The sequence below is a fragment of the Pelecanus crispus genome, chromosome 2, assembly GCF_030463565.1.
Source record: "Pelecanus crispus isolate bPelCri1 chromosome 2, bPelCri1.pri, whole genome shotgun sequence".
NCBI classification, from domain to species: Eukaryota; Metazoa; Chordata; class Aves; order Pelecaniformes; family Pelecanidae; genus Pelecanus; species Pelecanus crispus.
In genome coordinates, this window is record NC_134644.1 from 33,043,484 (window position 1) to 33,066,209 (window position 22,726).

At 37.1% G+C, this 22,726-nt stretch overlaps 1 protein-coding gene across 6 annotated transcripts in view; it reads right to left on the reverse strand.

The window, feature by feature from the left end:
• The window catches only part of DGKB (diacylglycerol kinase beta), a 331,752-nt gene that overhangs the window by 254,934 nt on the left and 54,092 nt on the right, over positions 1-22,726 (reverse strand). For all 6 annotated transcript variants that reach the window (XM_075706287.1, XM_075706284.1, XM_075706289.1 and 3 more), the window contains 5 exons: positions 20,883-21,036; positions 15,215-15,355; positions 9,788-9,837; positions 8,364-8,438; positions 7,702-7,821 (listed from right to left, as the gene is read on the reverse strand). In XM_075706287.1, coding sequence (XP_075562402.1) covers positions 7,702-7,821; positions 8,364-8,438; positions 9,788-9,837; positions 15,215-15,355; positions 20,883-21,036 — 540 coding nt within the window. The remainder of the gene's footprint in view (positions 1-7,701; positions 7,822-8,363; positions 8,439-9,787; positions 9,838-15,214; positions 15,356-20,882; positions 21,037-22,726) is intronic.

Here is a 22,726-nt window from a genome sequence, read left to right on the forward strand (position 1 = left end):
AGAGTTTAAAAACAAATAGTCATTAAGAAGATCTCAAAGCAGGGCAGGTACAGTAAAAATCTCTTCCTCACTTCAATATACATCACTGAAAATGAAGCCTCCATATGCCATACGCAGACTTTAGTACATAATGACAATAGTAACATTTATTTTGTTAACAACGGTTATGTTAACTTATGGTCCTGACCCTTCTACCATGGATTCAATTGCCAAAAGGACCTGACCTTAAAAAGCAAGTCAACCATGAAAAAGCCAGCCTTAGAATTAGTGGAAAATTTTATGCAGTCACAGAATTTAGCTACACATCCCTAATCTGGTTTATTATTAACTTACTTCAGTTTTTTAGGTATTTGTAAATAAGGTAGCCAAAGAGATCTTCAGGTTACAGGCACAAAACTCAAGATTCTGAGAGTTAAAACAGGTAATGAAATCACTGATAAATTTTCATCCTAGCAAGTATCCCCTCTTACAATAGCTAGAGTGTCTTACCAGCATGCTCAGTCTTTTCTATGAGAAGAGTCGATAACAAGCAACCAAGGGAGAAGGATGTTAGTGACTCTGCTAAGTTATTCTTTCACTGCCTACTGCTATTTTGTTTTCATTTATTGTAAAAATATTTACATGACTTTAAGACATTTTTATGACTGATCTTTGGGTATTGTTCAGTCAGTGGGAAGGTGAGAAGGGTGTCCATTAAACCACGCAGCACCTCTTTTTAACACAAATGCATTTAAGTTCTATATTCCTTTGGTTGCTCTCAGCAAAGAATTCATGTCAGGTTCTGTTTTGTTTAATTTGGTGTGGGGAGAGGGGGTTCTAAGTCTGTTCTGGTTCAACTGGAGAGGAAGTAACCTCATTCAAGACACATGCTATTTGGAAGGGCTCCTCGCTTCTAACTTCTAAGATATTTTGTGTGTGTGTGTCTGTGTGTGCTGGAGAAAGGGGCGGTGGGGGGTGGGGGGGAAATCACTTCCCCAGCCTTCATCCACACACTCACCAGTGTACTATCCTGATCATCCATAAAAGCTTAAGCATTAATATGCACATGAGAAAATGACAGCATAGAAAAGGGAGCACAGGAGAGCAAATTAATTTGTTTAAGCAAGCTTCATAATTAGCCACACTACGAAGTTTCCCTGTCCCCAAATTGGTAGTCATGTGTCGTCCGCAGAGACTGAAATGCTGCAGAAATTACATTTTAAATAATGGTAAATTTGTATACCTGCATGAAATACCATTTATTTTACACCTTATACACAGAACAGGTTAGAGTTACTCCTGACTTCTCCTGGGCTTTTACCAACCTACAGGCAAAAGTAAAAGCAGGACTGTAGTAAGGAAAGGCATTTGCAAACTTCCTGCAAAGAAGTGGGAGCTAGCACAGCACAGAAGTAGACAGCACTGTCAAGAAAAGAGATGTGCTCTTTTTTAGCAGCTCCTGCTATGAAGCCTCACAAAGCATTAACATTACCCCCTCTGCTGGCAATGCCGTGAAATGATACTGGTAAAACAGCTCCCGTTATTACTTAGGGTGAATCTGCTTCCCAGCTGGCAAGAGGCTGGCACAAAGAGCTAAGCTACCGTTCCTTCTAGCAGGGGCTTGGTTTTGCCCTCTGTACATATGGAAATAGCATATGGCTCATCAGCACCTCAGCCTTTTAGGAAACTCACCTGCCAGACTTCAGACAGGACTTACAAAAATATCCCTGGGGTCAATAAAAGGCCACATCGCCTTCATTCCTCGCTGAATGAAAGAAATACAACTCTACGAAACTGCCCAGGTATTAAACAGTCATTTCAGACTTCAGTCTGAGAGGGACTCCTCAGGGTGCAACAGATCCCACACCAGGCTTGCAAAGGTTTGCAAGTCCCCAGTTTGTTCCACTTTCACATAGTCAGAGCTCAAAAAGTAAGCCAACAATAATGTAACATTCAACGTAAGGAGCAGTATTTCCCAAGCATGGATTCATACTCGAGTATCCATCCCATATTTAATCAAAAAGGCTAAAGAAGAGTTACCTTTTAAATTCTTTGAGTGTCATAGCATAATATTTGCTGCTTGAGGATCCAAAATAAAACTGTAAGAGTACTTTCTTCTGATTTAATTGAAGCATAGTCACACTCCAACACAAACGTGTTTGTCCCACTGAGATTTACCTTAATTTAAAAGGTGAAATGGGTTGAAAATTACAACTGGTGACTTAAAAGAAAGGCATAGTGGCCTGGTTTCAGATTATTGATGACTTTACGAAGCATTTACTGTTGTTCAATTCCTCTCCCTCCTTAGGGCAGCTTTTCAGCAACTGTACAGTACCAGATACAGTGCAACCGTGACATCTAGTGGCCAGCAAAGAGGGAATAAAATACTTTCCACTCCGAAAACACGGGATTTTTTTAAACACTAGCACTTGTGAACTTGCAGTTTATACCTACCTTTTATACAATCACTGACAGAGGTGGTAGTAATGATCTGTTACAAGAGAAGAGAGACCAAAATATGTGGCATGGAATTACTTTAGAAGAGAAACCAAGTGCTTTTATCAGAACAGGGTGTAGTAGTATTGTACCAGTGAGGAACTCCCAGTGAAGAGCAGAGTACAACGTTCGTGGCTGACAAAAACCCTTACGAGCAAACTGTCATTAAGTGGCTTTTTGTGTCCAGATTACAAAGGACATTTTAAGCAGTGCTAGGAGACTCAATGGGGTAACTCTCAAACTTCGCTAATAATGTTGATCTACTTAACGCAAAATGAAATAAAAAGGTCAGAAACATTGAAGGTTTCTGCTGTGGAGGAGTCAAATAAATAGCTTAGTGGTCACTCTTAAGTGATAGGTGACTTCCCAAAAGTGTAATTATCAACCAGAAGGAGTAATGCAGGGACTTCTCTGTCCAATCTGTGTTTCGATGGGAGACAAAAAAAACCCTATTGACTTAAGAAGCAACAATAAATTTGGGAAGTTGATGAGGACTATGAAAATTGCAGACTGAAGTGTGACACTCAGCAAAAACCTCTACCTCATACATTTATTATTAAAAATTGCACCAAATAAATAACATTTTCCTCTATAGTTACCTAATTTTTTTTTTTTCTTCATGAAATTCTCACTTTTCATGAGAGAATTTCTTGGAACATCTTCCATGAAACTAGCACAACTAAACCTCAGATAAGAGTTGTGGGTCTTAAAGACAAAGGTTTCAGTAGGTGCAGCAGAGAACACATTCAGCCACTGCTAAGCGGAAAAAGTATAGTCATCCAAGTACACATGGATTATACAGTATACAGTTCCAAGGTCTTTTCTTGCAAAACAAATTTCCAAACAGTATGTGTATCACAGCACCCCTATAGAATAAGAACCAATTAAGTTCTTACAGAAATTCCTTATCTTGTACTGACATTGTTTGTTTAGCACACCAGCTGCCTTGAAAAGCACCAAAATAAGAATATGTTGTTTCTATCCTGGAACATTTCCAGAGACAAAACTCTCTGTATTTCTAAGTTCTACCTTCACAGCAACTCCAGATTCAAGTTTTAGGAGGAAACAGAAAGCACAAGCCCAGTAAGATAAAATAAACTGGATATTTAGGTTGATTTCCTAGAGAAATGAGACATATTTATGCTTTGCCCTTTTATCTCCATGACTCTAAAATGCTCCAGCAACTTTTAAATTCAGTTAGTAATCTCAGCTAAATTTGAGAGGGCACTAGAAGTTTCATGGAAGTCTAGAAAAAGGTGTGGGGGGAGGGGGCAGAGAGAGAGAGAGATCAGAAGGAAAGTCAGGCAGATTTCTTTGTTACTTCTTTTAACTTGGTAATAGCTGGCTGGCTAATATTTGTAACAACCACCTAGTACTCCTGTCTCTTTCAGAAGGGGATTAACTGATTAAGTCAGAGGGCAGAGACCACAAACCTATGAGAAATTAGGCTATCTCAACCCCGTTGTTTATAAACACTAACTTATTTATTCTTTTATTTTTGTATAGCATAGTTCCATATTTCACTTAAATGCTTTTTTTATTGTTGTAACTAAAGCATGTAATATGAAATAAAAACTGATTGAAAGGCTTTAAATGTAATATAAAACTTTTACATTATATCTGACCTTTTTATATAGCTCTTAAAAAGAAACTAAAGATTAAGTACAAACAATGTAGCTGAATTCTGAAGGTACTACGACAAACCTTCAGTGGAAATAAATTACCATAGCTTCACTGATATTAGCATAACAAGTTACACCACCTGAGAATCTTGTATTGTTTGTACAAGCTCTATACAAAAGTTTTTACAGTAAGTTAATGGACCCCAACCCAAAACAAATTAAGGAATTCACTGGTACCTTAATTTTTTTTAAAATAAACTACAGTGACAATTCTTTGTCACCATCGTACTGGACAAGCTCTGAAATTGATCTCTTGGATGTAAAATTTCATCATTGCTTGAGTTCAGCATAGAGCCAAAGCGTTGCTGCCTAAACTTAAAAGAAGGTGAGAGAATTGTTTGGTTGTTTTTTGGGGTTTGGTTTTTGTTGGGTTTTTTTTTTTTTATTTTCAACATGTGAAGACTACCCGGACATGTCTAAGCAGCATAAGCCAGTAGGTTATGCACTTTATTTTCACATACTAATCAGCCTGTGGAAAACTTCAAGATATCAGAACTTCATTATTTGATTATTTTGATTATTTGGACTCAATAGAGGCCAAAAGACTCTTATTTTTCATTATCGTAACTAAAAGGAGAAAGACAGCCAAACAGCAGAGTCCTGGGAAGCTGGTTTGCAAAATGTAAAAACAGCATGTAAAAAAGAAATAACAGCATTCCACTAATGGGAACAGTGCACTGGAATTAAGACCTTGGGTAATATATTAGATGCTGTAAAACCATCAAAAACACACTATCAGTTTACAGAAAATAATGATGGACAGGCATTATAGTTTTAACTTTCTTGGTTTAACTTTTCAATGTCCTAAAATACACTTAGATTTGATCGTTTAGAACTGTGTACAAACAGAAGTAGTAACTTTTTGCTGGTTTGATGGAAAATCTGTAACTCTGGTTTTTCTCTACATATTATGCAAATGGTTTAAGAAATCAACATGAAAAGAAAAATGGAAGCCTGCCATGGTTTAGCCCCAGCCAGCAACTAAGCACCACGCAGCCACTTGCTCACTCCCCCTGCCCCGGTGGGATGGGGGAGAGAATCGGAGGAGTAAGAGTGAGAAAACTCCTGGGTTGAGATAAGAACAGTTTAATAATTGAAATAAAGTAAAATAGTAATGATAATAATAACAATATAATAATGATAATAATATACAAAGCAAGTGATGCACAATAGAATTGCTCACCACCTGCCGACCAATACCCAGACAGCTCCCAAGCACCGATCGCTGCTCCCCGGCCAACCCCCCCCAGCTTATATACTGAGCATGACGTCATATGGTATGGAATAGCCCTTGGGTCAGTTTGGATCAACTCTTCTGGCTGTGCCCCCTCCCAGTTTCTTGTGCACCTGGCAGAGCATGGGAAGCTGAAAAGTCCTTGACTAGCATAAGCAGTACTCAGCAACAACTAAACCATCAGTGTGTTATCAGCATTCTTCTCATCCTAAATCCAAAACACAGCACTATGCCTGCTACTAGGAAGAAAATTAACTCTATCCCAGCCAAGACCAGGACAGAGCCCTTTTAGAGGATGGCATCATTTGCTAGTAAATCATTAGCAAATGACTAGCAATTCAGCTTGTACAGTTCTGTAAGCTAATGGACTTCATTCACAGTAAAGTAAAATATTAACAAAGCATTAAAAGCCACCCCATCCATTTTACTCTAACTTTCAACTAAGTTATGCTTATTGATCAAAAAGTTATTTTGCATACCATTACAATATTTTTTCACAATTGTACATTTATGTCTCTTCAACACATAAAGTACAGGGAATACTCTTGATGACAGAAATACTGACCCATGCTGATAGCAGACTATAGAATTCTGATCACTGTTTACGTATTTTTATTATTTCTGTAGTAAAGTTACATAGAGCAAGATAAATAATCAAAAAAAACCCCAAAACTTTTGAGTAAAAATACTCAAAAGGATAAAACATCTGATAAGACACATTTACATAGCTTCCTTCTAATAGCTTTTGCTTTAATATGAAAATAAACCTCTACAGAAGGATCTGCATCAATTTATCACGGAATTCAAGGAGTTTTAAATTTAGAAAGAATGAAGTGTAGACACTGAAAAATACTCCCACAACACCGACACTACCTGTCAGAAAAGAAAAATCTGTACTGAAAATGACTACTAGTTATCTGCTATACTGATTGCTTGAGAGCATTTGCTGCCCTTTGTTTAGAGTAATTCTGTAGAAATAATGGAATTCGGCCTGATGAAGATTTGTTGTCTGATGACAGGGAAGTAACTTAACATTCTTGTTACTCAGTCACATATATGGAATTAGGGAATTAGTACTTACAGTGATCCAAGAGTACTGAAAGTTATCCTCAATATAGGATAGATATTTACCTGGTGATTTGATTAATAAGATTTTGCAAGAATTTTAGGTTTTCTGCTAAACACACTGGTTTGTTGCATATTTCCCTACGGAAATTCTCAGTCTGACCTTTCTTTGTGCAAATACCACAGAGCAACTACAGCAGTCTACGTTTAGTTCAGTCTGTAGAAGTATATGGGGAAAGTAAATATTATTTATTATTTCACCTCAGTATCTGAAAAAGACTTCATAAAAAAATTGAATAAAAATGTTTTCCCTCAAATAACAGAAAAGCATTTGAACCATATGCTAAGATATATGTGCTCAAATTTAGCTCAAATACAGGACAGCAGGTGGCACTGGCAACATGCCAGTGTTAAAACAGCTGTGTTGAACTGGTATAAAATTGATCATATTACATCTGTCCTATCTTTAATGTGAAGCTGTAAATGTACAGAACACAAGCACTTCTTTCATAACACTCTATCCTTTGGTGTAAGTGTTCTCTTTGATATTGCTACTTAGTATAGTTTATTAAGGCAGTTACAGAGACAGAAGAACTATCTTCACAGGGATGTATCATGACAGGACAAGAGCCAATGGGCAATAATTGCTGCAGAATAAATTCCATTTGTGCATAAGAAAAAAGTTCTTTCCCTTGAGAAAAATTAACACTGGGAGAGGTTGCCTGCAGAACTGATGGAATCTCACTAGAATTATTCAGGACTGGGCTTGGCAGGGCCCTGGATTACTCAATCTGTGGCCCTGCCTTTAATAAGAGGCTGGACCAGATGATCTCCAGGAGTTCCTTCCAACCTAGGTTGTTCTGTGACTCAGTATGGTTAGGCCACACAACACAGCACCATGCTGAGAAGCCTAGACACTACTCCAACCCAGCTGTAACATACACATGGGCAGTAAAACATTCTTAACAGATACTACTGCAGCTAGGAATTAACAATATGCTGTTAACAGGACAAAGTGATCAGCTTCTTAAAGCTTCCAGCTCCAGAGCTGGCTCATTTGGTGTTGCTTCAAACATGCTAGCGTACCTCTGCTTTGAAGACACACTTCTGTTCTTTGCATATCATTCAGCCATAGTAAAGAAAGGCAAAGAAAAGCGATTCTTTGCACAGGCCACAAGAGAAACTAACCTGAGGGCCACAGCTGACATGCAATCAGATACTTGACAGTCTTACGTTAATACTTACATTCTCTAACCCCAGCAGGACCAAAAGCGGGATTGTTGTCATTCCTCCTTGGATCCACTCTTCTAGAGAAACAGTGCCATCATGATCATAGTCAATTTCTTCCATCATTTCATGAAGGATCTACACAGTTTAATGAAAAATCTCATAAATTCCATATTCTAATGTAACAACTTCTTGTTAGAACATGTGCCGATCTCCAATTCACTCATCAGCATGCAAAAAGGAAAATATTATTTGTATGACACCTGTAGTAAAATGAGTACTGACAGTTCAGAAAATTAAGTGTCATATTCCTATTTACATTTTATTATCACCTGAAGTTCCCAAACCAAGTTGTGTCCCCTTGTGTACTTTCTATGTACAAAACAAATAAGAGGTAGTTACTTTTAAGAAATTTTCAGAGACAAACCAGTTGGGTTATAAATGTTAATTACTACATGCACTGAAGAAAAGCCTTGAACTGTAGCAAGAACATTTCACAGACCAGATTTAATCAGAAAAAGACTCGTGAAAGTGCTAATTGACAGCGTCATAGTGGAGCAGAGACTATGATTATTTCTATCTTACTGATATATAGAATCACATGCTGACATGAAGTATCACAAAATGATTAAACAGCATCTCCAGCAACATTAAAAACTTGTGATAAAATGGATACTTACTGGACTCAGTTCAGTAACATCCCATTCAAGGTATTCTGCAACATGCATCATTTGAGCAATGATATTTTCCAGCTCCTACAGATGAACAAAAAAGAATGACAATATTTAATTCAATATTATAAAGACAAATGCTAATGCAAGCAACTTATAACTCAAATATATTGCATTCAGTGACACTGTTTCATCAGTGTTCATAATGAAATGTCCTTTACACTAGAAGCTGTCCACTCTTAGGTGAATCCACTTCACTACCAAAACATCAGCCATGGACCGCAAAGCATGCAGGGAGGTGAAATACAGCCCCACAAGGGCAGCCTCTGGGTTGAAAGTAATAATAGATTCTTTCTTCCTAGTTGATCCTTCGAGCATTAGTTTCATGATCTGAAGTCCACCCTGTGATATAATAATTTAAGGTGCTTTAAATTCCAGCACGCTAACAAAATATTTTTTTACAGCAGTTGTATAATTCACAACCTTCCAAGGGAAATAAGGCATAAAGTGGATGGTATAAACTAATACAGAGATCTTTCCTTACCATTACAGTGTTGTAATTTCCCTTGATCATGTACCACTGGTGCTCTTCCATATTCATATACACAATTTGGTTTGTAAACATGCTCAAATGCCTATCTAGAACCATTCTGAATTCTCATGTGCATTGGTTATCTAATTCATATTTTGTACTGCCTAAAACTATGATACAGTATTTATTTTATAACTCTATATAACTTAACTTTCCTATTCCCCTGTCACTTCTGGGAATCACCTCCTCTTCTTTACCAATCCCCTCTATGCTGTCTTACTTCAGGGAGATACAAAAGAAGGGGGAAAAAAAAGAAAAAAGAAAGCTGCCAATAAATTATTTCTTTCTGTTAACTAACAGAAAAAAAAACCAGTTACATTTTTTTAAATGATTGCTATATCTCTGATTTTTCTTCAAACATTTGGTTGGGCTACTCCTCGAAAATTTGTCTTTAATATTGTTCCTCAATTCTTAATAACAACACAGAAGTTCTGACATCTCTCCATATACATCCACTGCGTGACTCTCACACTTTCCCCTTTTAATGAAATCTTTACAAATGGTGCTTTCATACCCATCTTCCAGCAGCATACTAGAATTTTAGGAATCATATTAATGTGTCCCCTACAGTAATATGATTAAAAATCACAAGACTATGGAATAGGACTCCACGATAGCAGTGTCAGCATTTGAAAATTTATACAGCTGTAGAAGCAGCAGCTTAATGGAAAAGAAAACTCAAGAGTTACTTTCAAAATGGGTGGCACTTTATCAACTCTAGTTTATACTGCTTCTATTAATTCAGGATAATTATAAACTTCATTTGGATTAATGTAGTTTTGCGTAGGTATGCCGTTATGGCATACTCTTACAATGTGTTAATATACATAAATAATATTACCGAACTATCCAGGTATCCGTTCCCATCTGTATCATATAAGCGAAACATGACTAAAAAGGAAACAGAAAGAGAAGGAAACTCAATTAGAAAACATAGTAACATTATTTCACAAAAAAAAAAAACAAAACCCAAAACCACAAAACAACCAAAGCTGAGTTTCAAAGAAAGGACAAACATTAACATTTTCCTTTAATGATCACACTAACTGTAGACCCACCAAACACTTCATATTATGTGAGAGGTTCACTCAGCGACTACCCTGCCACAGTGCCTCCAACGAGATGTATTAGCAGAACAGTGCAATTGCACCTTTTCCACAAAAATCACTCCCAACAGCTAATTTGGTCTGTGAACTTAATGCTGGTTTCTCCTAGAGATGATCTGTATTCATGGTGAGTACCACCAAAAGGCCCTTCTCTGTCATCTCACTAAACACAGGATAACACACAATTGGTCAGGCAAATGTTGATAAGCCTGCTTAAGTTACAATGCTATCCTACTCCCTTGGTTGCAGCTATCACTATTCAATAGTAATATTGCTTTAGAAATGCTTTCTGACCAACTAAATGAAACAGAGGGTTATTATTTGAAGTATCTAATCAGCCAAATCCAACAATAAACATTCCTCACAGACTGCCAGCATGACTCCTCCCAGGACCAGACTTGCTTCATCAATTTGGAAATTTATTCCTAACATTTTGGGGAGCTAGCTGGACAAGAATAGCTGCATTTTGACAATATCCAGAAAGAATATATACTTTCAAGTTTGTATCATTACTTGATTCCAGCCATAAGAATGGGTACATCCACCATTACCAAGATATTTCAAAGCAGCTTACTCAGCTGATCATATACTGCACCAGATTGCAGAGCAGAAAGAAGCCTGAAGCTTTAGTCAGAATGCTGTTAAAAGTTTAAAGATGAAAAGGAGAAGCCTACAAATACCTCACTCTTTGTCCCTACTTTCTGGGACAGTTTGTCAGAGCTCTGAAATCTAAACATCATCCCCTCCAAAAGTGCTCATTTTTTCCCCCTACATCTATTTGCTAAGGAGCAAGAAGAGAGCCCATGTACAGGTGGTTCCAGGACACTGTAATGCCTTGACTGATAGCAAAAACCAAGCAATCGGCTTACAAACTGTCTTATCAGATGTCTTTGGAAACACAACATGTAACCTATTCAACCGTGAACAATCCCACCACAGCAAATGCTGTCACAGTCCAATAAATTCTGCAAGCAAAGCTTATCACAGTTTTCAGGAAACAATGGAATGAGAAGTGAGAGGAAATTCTTAGCAATTAGAAAGTAAAGTTCCGAAAGAATTTGATTATTTTTTACTTACAGCAAAACATATTTAACTGTTATATGGATTGGTTTGCTTCCCTTATATCCCCCATCTTATTCCCAAGTTGTTCACCTAACTTGGGGGGGAAAAAAGTAAGCACTATACATCTCTACCACTTCAGCAATTTTTGCCACTATATCACACTGCTCGTAAGACCTGTAATAGAAGATTGAAGATATTTACTGTAGTACATTGTTTCAAGCTACAAAGGTATGTTATTCATTAGTTATAGGCAAAGAAAACCTATAAAAATATCTTTCTTTGCCTGTGAATTACATAGCAGAAATGTTTCAGTGTATAACAACAGCTAATGCTAAAAGCCACCAGAGACTGGTACTGTCCTTGCTAGTACACCTTCTCCCAAAGCTGCTGAGGGCACAACAGCTAATATTATATGGTGAAGGTACCATTAAGCATTCACAGTTTCCATAGGAATGAATCACTGAATCACTCAGTGATAGAGTTCAAATCATTTGGTTCTCCTTCCTCCTCCTCTGTGACTGTAATGCACTGGTTGACCAAGTGTTCTACAGTTATCATGAAAGCAAGTTTTAGCATCTCCCTGGTCTTTACCCACTCCAGAGAAGTAGTGCTTACAATTTTTGTTTTCCCTTTAACATGAATCAGTAGTTTTAATCAGTCATTTAAAAACAGACATTAGCATAATTATAACTGTTTCACCTTTGTAGCAAACAAAGTCTCTCCAATTACATATGTATTGGGTAGTGAAAAGGCTCAATCTGTGCTCTTGCCTAGACTCTGAAAAACTATGCTACTGGTGTGGCATGCAATCTCTTTTCTATTCATACTCTGCTAAATATTCATGTTCTTGCTCATTTACGCACTCTGGGAGAAAAAACAACCACCAAATAGTAAAACCAACTGAACAAAAGTTCTGATGTAAACTACAGAGCCCAAGTCAATCTTTTATATTTCTTTTCCCATCCCCTTATCTGATAGCACTGACTGGGCACTCAACTTCTACTACAAGCCTGCACACCTTTTGTAAATAATTAAAAATGTATTAAAATAAAATTACCAAGATGAGATCAGTTGCTGCACTGCTATACTTTCACCTGCAACCTCTGGACTTCTAATCTGGCATATGACAAAAGGTGGCATCCCAGAACTTCCAAAAGTTCAAAATGATGTTCTTTTGAGAAGGAATTGGGGAATTCAGTCTCAAAAACATATGCACAAACAAATGCTGAATGCACTTTCTATTTTCACCAGCACATGTACTTTGAAAACTGTAAGACTTGTCACTCTTCACAGAAGCCTGAGTGTCCAAGAACTGCATAGCACAGCAAAAAGACAGACTGTAACTAATCATATTACTGAAAAAATACGAAAGAACAGTGGGGCATTCCTGAAGCTTCTGTTGGTGTGGAAAGAACAGAAACAGAATAACCTGGAGAGAGCCTTGATAAGAGAAACTGGCAAAAAACCCCACAGCTCATAATTCTTGGAGTTTCTGTTCGTAATAGTGGAGAGAAGTTTGAGCACTTGTAAGCAATACAATGTTTGTAAAGCTATGGCACCAGTGGAGGTCGTATGCTTCCTCCACACCATCTATGTCTAATGACCTTCATACCACTCCCTGGCATTTCTCTGAACAGTTTCACAGGAGATACATGCCTGGTGTCCATGGTTATACCGATAAAAAACACACACAGATTGAGGAATGGGTTGTGCTGATAAAGCCTCATGCCATCGTGAGCTAAAATAACTTCTGCTGTTGGGGTCATTAAAGGAAGAACAGTTGAGCTACAAAACACCACTGTTCAGTTCTTAGGAAGCACCCTGAATATTTACAAGGAATCTTTCTTACATGTTCAAGAATCATAGTGTGGATATCAGCAAGCAAAGCTTAGTACATGTGAAAACAATATAGAGAGCAGAAAATGGTTTCTATGGATGAAGTCTACAGGTTGAGCCACAGAGCATGAAGGTACGTAACAATATAGATTCACCTTGAACTATCTGCAATATGACCTTAAAAAGAGAACTTAAATTCTTCCACCATATCTCTGCTAGGAAAGTTTGGGATATTCTTTATATTCAGGCCCTATACAGTTTATGAATAATAGATATACTGAGCATGTCAAACAGGTGAGGTTCGCAGTGCTGAAGACCTCTAGAAATACACTGTTAATAGGTTAGAGAATCCACTTATCTGCTGGAATATTTGTAAATCTATGAAAATCCATTGATCACATAGATCCAAAACCTAAACACTATTTCCTCTCAGAGTATTTTATCTTAAGAAATCCTCCAGCTCATATCAGATTTTATTTGAAAGCACCGCTTTGATGTTCTGCTTGTCATGAATCAAGTTTCCAAACACCCAGCTATGATTCAGAGTATTTCCATATTCTGTCAACAGAAAAAAAATCATGATTTGAGATTGTTATTAATGTTGGCAACTCTGGAATAAGCCATCCTTTCTATTTTCACTGCACTGCTACCAGTTTATAATTTACCTTTACAGCCACAGGACCTACTGCTATAAACTTGTTTCAGACAAAAGGTTAAATTATACCATTAATTTATAAGGACAATTCAACTAAAATCAACTGGGAAATCTGCATACCAATGGTACAGTATAAGCCAAAATTTAGACACTAAAGAGTGACAATACGTGGTGTATTTCAACTCTGTATGACAAAGTAGAAAATAAACCTATATAAAAACCATGTATCAAATGCAAATGATCTTGAATATACAAAACATGTAAGAACTGTACCTTTATTAGATCAGGTTGTCTTGCTCCTAAATCACACAGAACATTCATAGTCTTTGGCCTATGCAGTTCCTGTTGCAGGAAGTTCATGGAACATCCCGTACCCTAAAACCATCACCTGCTCCTCTGTCACTCCCCCTTTTCATTGTACCAATTCCTGACACCAGGGGAGGCAACTGATCTCCATTTCATGCTATGGTTTGTGCACAGAGCTCTTCAGAGTTCTGATAAGGCTTGTGTAACTTGCTACCATGAAACAGTTATTCTATATTAAGTTAAATTCAAACCTAGGATCTTAGTTTTCCTGTGCTTGTGTTCTGAATGCACATTCACGCATACATCCTCATGTTCTAATCATATGATATCAAACTGGTATTACCAAATTTGGGGACGGCTCCGTATAGTCGTTGCTGAGGCAAAGGTATCATTGATCTTAGAGTACAAAGTAGTCATTGTAAGCTAACTACAGGTAATGAAACATCAAGATACGTCAAGAACATGTGGTCATGTAACCCTGTAATGAATTTCTCATTCCGACCGAAGCAGCCTACTGTTTGCATTTCCTATCATATTGAGTATTTACTTTCCATACAGTATTAGAGCCTGATCCCACAGTTCTTTTATAGACAGACCGGCTATGTCAAAGTATATTTGGTCTCAGTAAGGACTATATGATTGGATTGACTGTTCATTTATCTGGAAAACTCGCTTCTAAAATTCCATCATAGGGAAACACACAGTTTCTTTCTTTTTTCCTCCAATTCGCAGATCAAACTCTCAGTTATTTTTTGAACAGGTAGAGGTGTTGGGCTTTAATGAATCAGGCCCGTAATTAAAAAAAATCAAGTAATTTCTCACTTCCAGTGTCAAACACTCATTTCCAACAGTGGTGCAGACTTGGATCATTCTTGGCTTTTCTGTATTCACTAATATTATAGAGCCCACAGCCTATATTAACAACTATTCTTTGTTTCAATTAGCTTGTTTTCTACAGATTATTCACCACTTCTATATATCTCTAAGGACCCTCAGTATATTTAATTTGTTTTTCTCAGATCTGATACTAATAGATGACAGTATAGAAAGGATTATTTTAATTGCAGAACATATGAACCTTGCTCCCCATCTTAGCGTGTGCTAGATAGAAAGAATTTAGTTAAAATCTCATCAAACACTATTAACAAGAATAAAAGATCATTTCTGTAATACTTGTCATCTAGAACCATATTGTTATAATGCAGCTACCCGAAACTGAGTCTTAAACTCAGACAATTTAGACACAGAATTTTTGATGACATTGAAACAAATATATAAAATTAACTTAAAAAAAAGAACATACATTCTAGCTTGTCTTCAGGTCTTCCTCTTTCTAGCAGTGACAGATAGCAAACAATATCTTTCAGCTGGATCATGTCTGGTAAATGCAAGTTGGCAGGAGTAGGAGGTCGGGACGTAGAGGTACCTTTGTTAAGTCTCAGACCTGGAAATAACACATAGCCTTTGTTACTCAACTTATGATACAAGCATAAAATGAAAACTTAACTCTTGCATATATACATCTTTGTTTTATAGAATCATAGAATCATAGAATTGTTTAGGTTGGAAAAGACCTTTAAGATCATCAAGTCCAACCATTAACCTACACTACCAAGTCCACCACTAAACCAATTAGAGAGTCATTTCATGTTTCCTGGCTTGGTGGCTGGATTATTTTTTAATGAAAGTAAAACTAGGAATCATTAAGGTTGGAAAGGATCTCTAAGATCATCAGTCCAACCGTCAACCCAACACCACCATGCCTACTAAACCATGTCCCAAAGTGCCACATCTACCCGTTTTCTGAACACTTCCAGGGATGGTGACTCCACCACTTCTCTGGGCAGCCTGTTCCAATGCTTGACTACTCTTTCGGTAAAGAAATTTTTCCTAATAGCCAATCTAAACCTCCCCTGGTGCAGCTTGAGGCTGTTTCCTCTCGTCCTATCGCTAACTACCCGGGAGAAGAGACCAACACCCACCTCACTACAACCTCCTTTCAGGTAGTTGTAGAGAGCGATAAGGTCTCCCCCTCAGCCTCCTCTTCTCCAGGCTAAACAACCCCAGTTCCCTCAGCTGCTCCTCAGAAGACCTGTGCTCCAGACCCTTCACCAGCTTTGTTGCCCTTCTCTGGACACGTTCCAGTGACAAAATGAGTGTCTTGCAGCGAGGGGCCCAAAACTGGACACAGTATTCCAGGTGCAGCCTCACCACTGCCGAGTACAGGGGCACAATCACCTCCCTGCTCCTGCTGGCCACACTATTCCTGATACAAGCCAGGATGCTGTTGGCCTTCTTGGCCACCTGGGCACACTGCTGGCTCATGTTCAGCCGGCTGTCTACCAACACCCCCAGGTCCTTTTCGGCCAGGCAGCTTTCCAGCCACTCTTCCCCAAGCCTGTAGCGTTGCATGGGGTTGTTGTGACCCAAGTGCAGGACCCAGCACTTGGCCTTGTTAAACCTCATACAGTTGGCCTCGGCCCATCGGTCCAGCCTGTCCAGGTCCCTCTGCAGGGCCATCCTACCCTCCAGCAGATCAACACTCTCATCCACTTCGATTATGTGAATAATCTCCCACTCCCACTCTTAGATTATGTGAATACAAGATGACTTCTTAATTTAAATATAAATGTGAAGTTTTAAACAATTCATGTTCATAGTTTACCCAGCAAAGGCAGAATTAAAATGATAGTGAGGTTTTAAAATATTATATGGATAAAGCAAACTACTGAAACAAAAGAGCAATTATGGGAATGGCATAACCCCTTTTTTCATTTGTGTTGATCTGATGTCATTTGACTAAAAAGAAACTTGGTGAATATTTTTATTCTACTACATTACATGTTAATTTAAGTATAAAAACAATCCCTGCCCAATGCTGCATCCACTTCCTTGTGCTTGTAGAATCTTCATCTAACTTATGGACTGACACCAGCTACAGTAATTGAAGATGTTTTAGTGTCAAAGAAAACTCCAATAATGTCCAAGCGTGTAGTCTTCCCAAAAACACAGCCAGATGTGTCAGAGCAATACGTATTTAAAACCTAGAAGCCTCAAACACAGAATACTATGAAAATAAACAGAATTTAAATTAACAGTCGTTATAATTGCTCAAATATTGTGATCAAGAGCAGTTCCAGTGTACCACTTGGAATAAAAGTTTCAACATTGCCAAATTTTTTGTTGCAAGAGAATGTTAATATGACTGGTCCTGATGATATTACTGGAATCTGCAGGACCAACAGAGGAGAAAAAGGGAAAGGACAGGAGAATACAGAGAAAGCAGTAATAAAACTTTCTTTACAAGTTTGTTACATTTCTCACTGACTTTAGGGATGTTAAAGATGAAACTTTACAAAAGGATTTACTGTTCTCAAATATTTTCTATAACTAATTCAGAACATATTCATCACTGCACACATCACCTGCATACATAATTTCTCTCATCCATTTGTCTTGGACAAGTTAATTACTGTAGCAAATGGAAACAGAATTCTGGTGGGGTTTTTTTCCACCCTTTTTTAAACTTGAAAAACTTCATTACAATCTGAAGACATTTTCAAAGGTCTACTGAGGTACACATGTTAAAAAAAAAATTCAGTAAATAAGAGCAAATTGGCATGCAAAAAATAGATCTTTGAATCAAGTTCATATTCATGGTTTCAGGCATATAATAAACATTGAAAAGTATTTAAATTAATAAAAAGATTTAATAGGGCAATGTTCTACTAAATGAGTTTGCCTGTCAGTTAAGTGCCCCTAAAATTAAGACATTATAAAATGTTAATCAATTTAGATGCTAGCTTCAGTCACATAATTTACACAAATAGTTCACATTCCAGTCTTATGTGAACGTTATGCACAGAATAAAAAGCTTCATAAAACCTGGGCTAACTCATCTCAAAAATGTATAGTCCTGAAATCCAAATGAAAAGGCATACAAATTTTAAGGTATCTTTTAGCTTATCATCAGCTGCAAGGTACAGGTTAAAGTATTACTTCTTAATCAGAGGTGGGAGAGGGGTGGATGCAATGTGCTGACTTACAGATGACTTACAGTGCTGCTGCTTACCTGGCATCTGTTTCCATCTCTCTTCAGACGCCTTAACTGAAAATACAATTTATAAACAGACATGAGTGGACCAAGAAACACTAAGTAAAAAACCGACACATACCAAAGAGATTTATGAACCCTGCTACTCTCCTTGTGATCATCTCTAGCTCTCGTGTACCTTACCGTTTTCCAGAAGAACGTCAAATGTTTCTGACAAATTTATTTCCCAGTATGGTCAAGTTTTTTCACTATTGGTAACACTTAAAAATTACTAGATATCCTAAAACAAAGGTTTCTGCAATTTTCATTTGCACATCAAAACGTACTAATGCACACTTTTTCCCTTTAAATGCTACAAATTATAAAGATTAAACATCTAGTTTAAATCTCATGCAATCAAATTGCAATATTAACAGTATATTTTCAAGCACAAATAATTCTTGCATGAGGTGAACAATTGTCTCTCTGAACATGTTTTGTATATAACAATTTATCAAGCATTCCTTCTGGTATTACACTAAATACATATGGAAGACTACTAATCTGGTCTAACGTTATGTTATTTCTAAAGATGAAAATTAACTACAAATTGGCAAAAGTGAGTCAAGGAGAAAAAATTTTTAGGAGGTAGCATAAGAGTAAGAAACTTAGCATACAGTTTAAACAACAACAGTAATAGTAACAACCATAATAATGATGAATAATATTATCATTTATTATTATTATTTTACCACACATAAGAATAAAATCTATCAGAGGGAATTATAGCAAAAGTAAAGAAAGCTGAGTACAGCCTATACTGGGCAGAATTTAGCTGTAAATCTCGCAACAACCTAAAAATAGCCATTATCTTTTCTACATATAAAGTGTTAAAACCACAGAAATAAGACACCAGAATGATAAAAGATGATTTTTTGAAATAACAGTCATCAGACAACATATGTAAAAACACAGCATAATAAATAAATATGCACCACTAAATGGTAGCTGGTACTGGAGTTATCAGGCAAAACATGTTAAGTGTAAAAGATTGCAAAGTTTGGTGGCTGGTACAGTTTTTTGCTGATGCTACTCATTGATCAAAACATAACAACATCAATGAAAAATTAGAAGTAATAGAAGAGGAAATGAAATTGTGCTGCTGAGACTTTATAGGCAACAGAATCTATATTCATAGTTGAAAAAACCACAATGTTGAAATTTTATGACACCCAAAATATACCCTGCAGCATACAATAAAAAATACATTTAGACATGCCCTGAGAGATTCTGTTGCAAAGCATCTTTAATGGCAAGGGACCGAATCACTGGTCTAAATGACTTGCTCAAACTCATGAGTAAGTAATTATCAGAGCTGTAATTAGCAACAGAAGGTTTTGAATACTCCACACAACTGATTACACCATAGTCTACTAAGCCTACTGCTCTGCACATGGAACCAGTCTAGGTAACTAACAACAAAAGCCCAAGAAGTTGGAAATGCACTGTCTACACAGCACATATTTGTGGAAGGAGATGTGTCCATGGAAGATCTGATTAGAAAGGATAAAAAAAAGAGATACCTGAAGAATTCCATTCAAATGAAAAAAAAAATTTATTTGAAGAATCATACCCTCGATGTGGTAAGCAAGCTTTACTAGCAGAAAAAAGCTTTTTCAGTTAAGTCCAATTATAGTTAATGACCATTATATATATACATTATAATATTAAAAGAAGACAATAATGTAATACGGGTTTTTTGGTTGGTTTGTTTGGTATTTTTTGCCAGGAAAAATAAAGCTAAGAAGTGGAAATAACAGGTACTGTAAACTTAAAGAAAAATAACTGAAACCCATCTATTTAACATAGTTGAGAACGGCATGCACTGAAAAGAAAAAGCAAGTCAGACTCAACGAGTGATATCTGAAAGTCTGCAACTAGCATTGTACACTGAGGCATCTATGGAAATCTAGTGCTTGGTATCTGCAAGAAAAGCTAACATTTCAGCTGGTAGCATTTGTACCAAATTCATAACTTCTGGATGAGGTGCAATTTGAAGACACCTACTCTTCATATAAAGAACACAAGTGATTAAATACCCATCGGACCATTTGGTAACTTGCTCTAAGCGCCTGATTATCCCAGCTGTTCAAAACATGCAATTTATTTCATTAAATTAGTCTAGCTTCTGCTTTTAGCTACTGAATTTTGATAGAGTTCCCAAATTGCTAAAGTGCTAAACCAAATATTTCAAGTTAGGAAGGTAACCTTAAATTTCTTCTGAAAATTTTCTTTAAAAGTTTTATAAAATTTTGTAAGTTGACTTTTCAACACTATTTTGCACGGAACTATTTTAACATGTTATGTTCTCTGAACTCAAAATCTCTTTTAATAAAAATGTTCAGTTTAGCATGAAAATTTCAAACCGCATTAAAGAAGATCCTTACACTGGGAAAAGAAATACTGCTAACACTTATAGGACATTTAAAATATCAGTAGCTGATAAGTATGTAGGATTACTAATAGTAGTATCACACCTAGACAATTAAGAGAAGTAGCAGTAACTGGGCACAGAAACTGCAGAGCACCAGTAGGAGCCTCCTGCATGAAGCTCTGAAGGTTTCTAAGTGTTTATTACAGTAAATTTAGGCAGCAAGATCATGTAACTACAGCAATCTGATTAGGATTAACATGACAAAGACTGTCCACTTGGTGTCTCAGCTGCATCGTTATTGTGCACTGAAAGACAAAACCATTTAATTTCCATTTCTTTTCACAGTATTTCTTGTTCATGATTTTGTTTCTCCAATTTCACAAGTATCAGAACAAAACCAGAAATACATATAGTTTAGAATTTCACATATTTATAGCTATCAGAAGTAAAATAGCAGGGGGAGGGATCCTTCAGCTCTTATATTACCGTGATTTTATTACTTACCTCCAGAAAGGTGCTGGGGTTTGGTTTTTATTAATGGGCTGCAGTGAGAGATTTTGTTGCTAAACGACGTAAAAAGATGCTCAATGAAATCATCTGGTAACTCTGCCTCCAGAAAAGTCTTCATGAACAGCTTGAACCCCTCTAAATCAATTGTCTAGATTGGGGGGGAAGAAAAGAAGTATTTTGAATTGTTCATTTTGCAAAAACTGTTATACTAATCCATCAAACAATATTCTGTTAACAAAAACTTTAGACTGTCTTTGAAAATACTGATTTCTGAAGATACAGCCTGGCATACCTGTTCTTGAAAGTGACTGAGTATTGAATTAAGTATTACTTTGAAAACTCATAGTACTGCTACAATAGCCCAGAGCACAGTGTAACATAGCCCAGAGTAAATTCAGAGCTCTTGCATCAGGACCCCAAAACTAAGTTCCATGCTCTCTTGCTTCTCTCTAGAATATGGCTTTACAGCACATACAAAACTGACACCAAAGGCACCTATGGAGTTCACAGCGATATACCTAGCAAGTCTTAGCTTTTTCCATAATTAGGCAGACAACAAGCAGAGGATTTTTGGATGCCTAACTCAGGGAATTGAAGGCCTCCTGTCTTTTCCTAGGTGGCAACACATTTTGCTGGTATTTGTCAAAGAGAAACTAATCATCCTCTCTTAAATAGGTTCTCATAGTCAAATGAGAGCGCTGAGACACGCAACATTACTTACAGGGAAAAAAAAAAGTTGTTGATTTTAAGCATTAGTCATTTCGTTTAATTTGGTTTTGCTTTTGCCAGCAAGGTAAGAGCTGATTAATGAAACTTCATTGATGATTTCTCCTGGTAAGACAGCACTGTCTGGTTTAAGTAATAAAATGAATCACAGAATATCTGAAGTTGGAAGGGACCCATAAGGATCATCGAGTCCAACTCCCCGCTCCTCTCAAGACTACCTAAAACCAAACCATATGACTAAAAGCATCGTCCAGACACTCCTTGACCTCTGACAGGCTTGGTGCCATGACCACTTCCCTGGGGAGCCTGTTCCAGTGACTGACCACCCTCTCAATGAAGAATGTTTTCCTAATGTCCAGTATGGACTTCCCATGACACAGCTTCATTCCATTTCCTCGTGTCCTGTTACTGGTCACCAGAGAGAAGAGATCAGCACCTGCCCCTCCGCTGCCCGCCTTGAGGAAGGTGTAGACTGTGATGAGGTCACAACAGTGTAAAGCATTATGACCTCGTTTTATTCTGCTAATATAGAATGACTAAAAATAAACGTGTCCTGAAACATACCAAGAGAGCTTAAAACAGTTTCAGTTTTACCTCAGAAATAACTGTGACACAACTGCTACTCAGTTACATATGTGATTTTAAAACAGCCTATCACTCATTAATCTCTAAAAGACAGTGGTGCTCTCTTTGTTTCTAGATCAAACAGGACAGCAGCTTTTCACCATTAAATAATTAAGGGATAAAGCAACATTATACCACCAAATCAACTTGGAGACATTTCTTCATGCTTCAGGAAAACTCCATCTCTCCATATAAAACTCTAGTGCAACTCCTTTAGTTCAGTACAGTGAATGCAGCATTAGGAGGGTAAAGACTAGCAAGAAATCAGCTTGAAACCATGCCAGAAAAAGAAAATTGAAACTAAATTTTCAAAGTGTCTCAGTGACTTTGGAATCTGAGTCACAGTACAAATAATTTTTACAATGACTTTAATATCATTTCAACACTTTGGAGCAAGGATTTCTCTCCCCCTGCCTTTTATTTTTGGCCTTTTTTTTTTTTTTATATATTTATGAGATGTAGAAATTTTATGTCCACATGGGAAATAA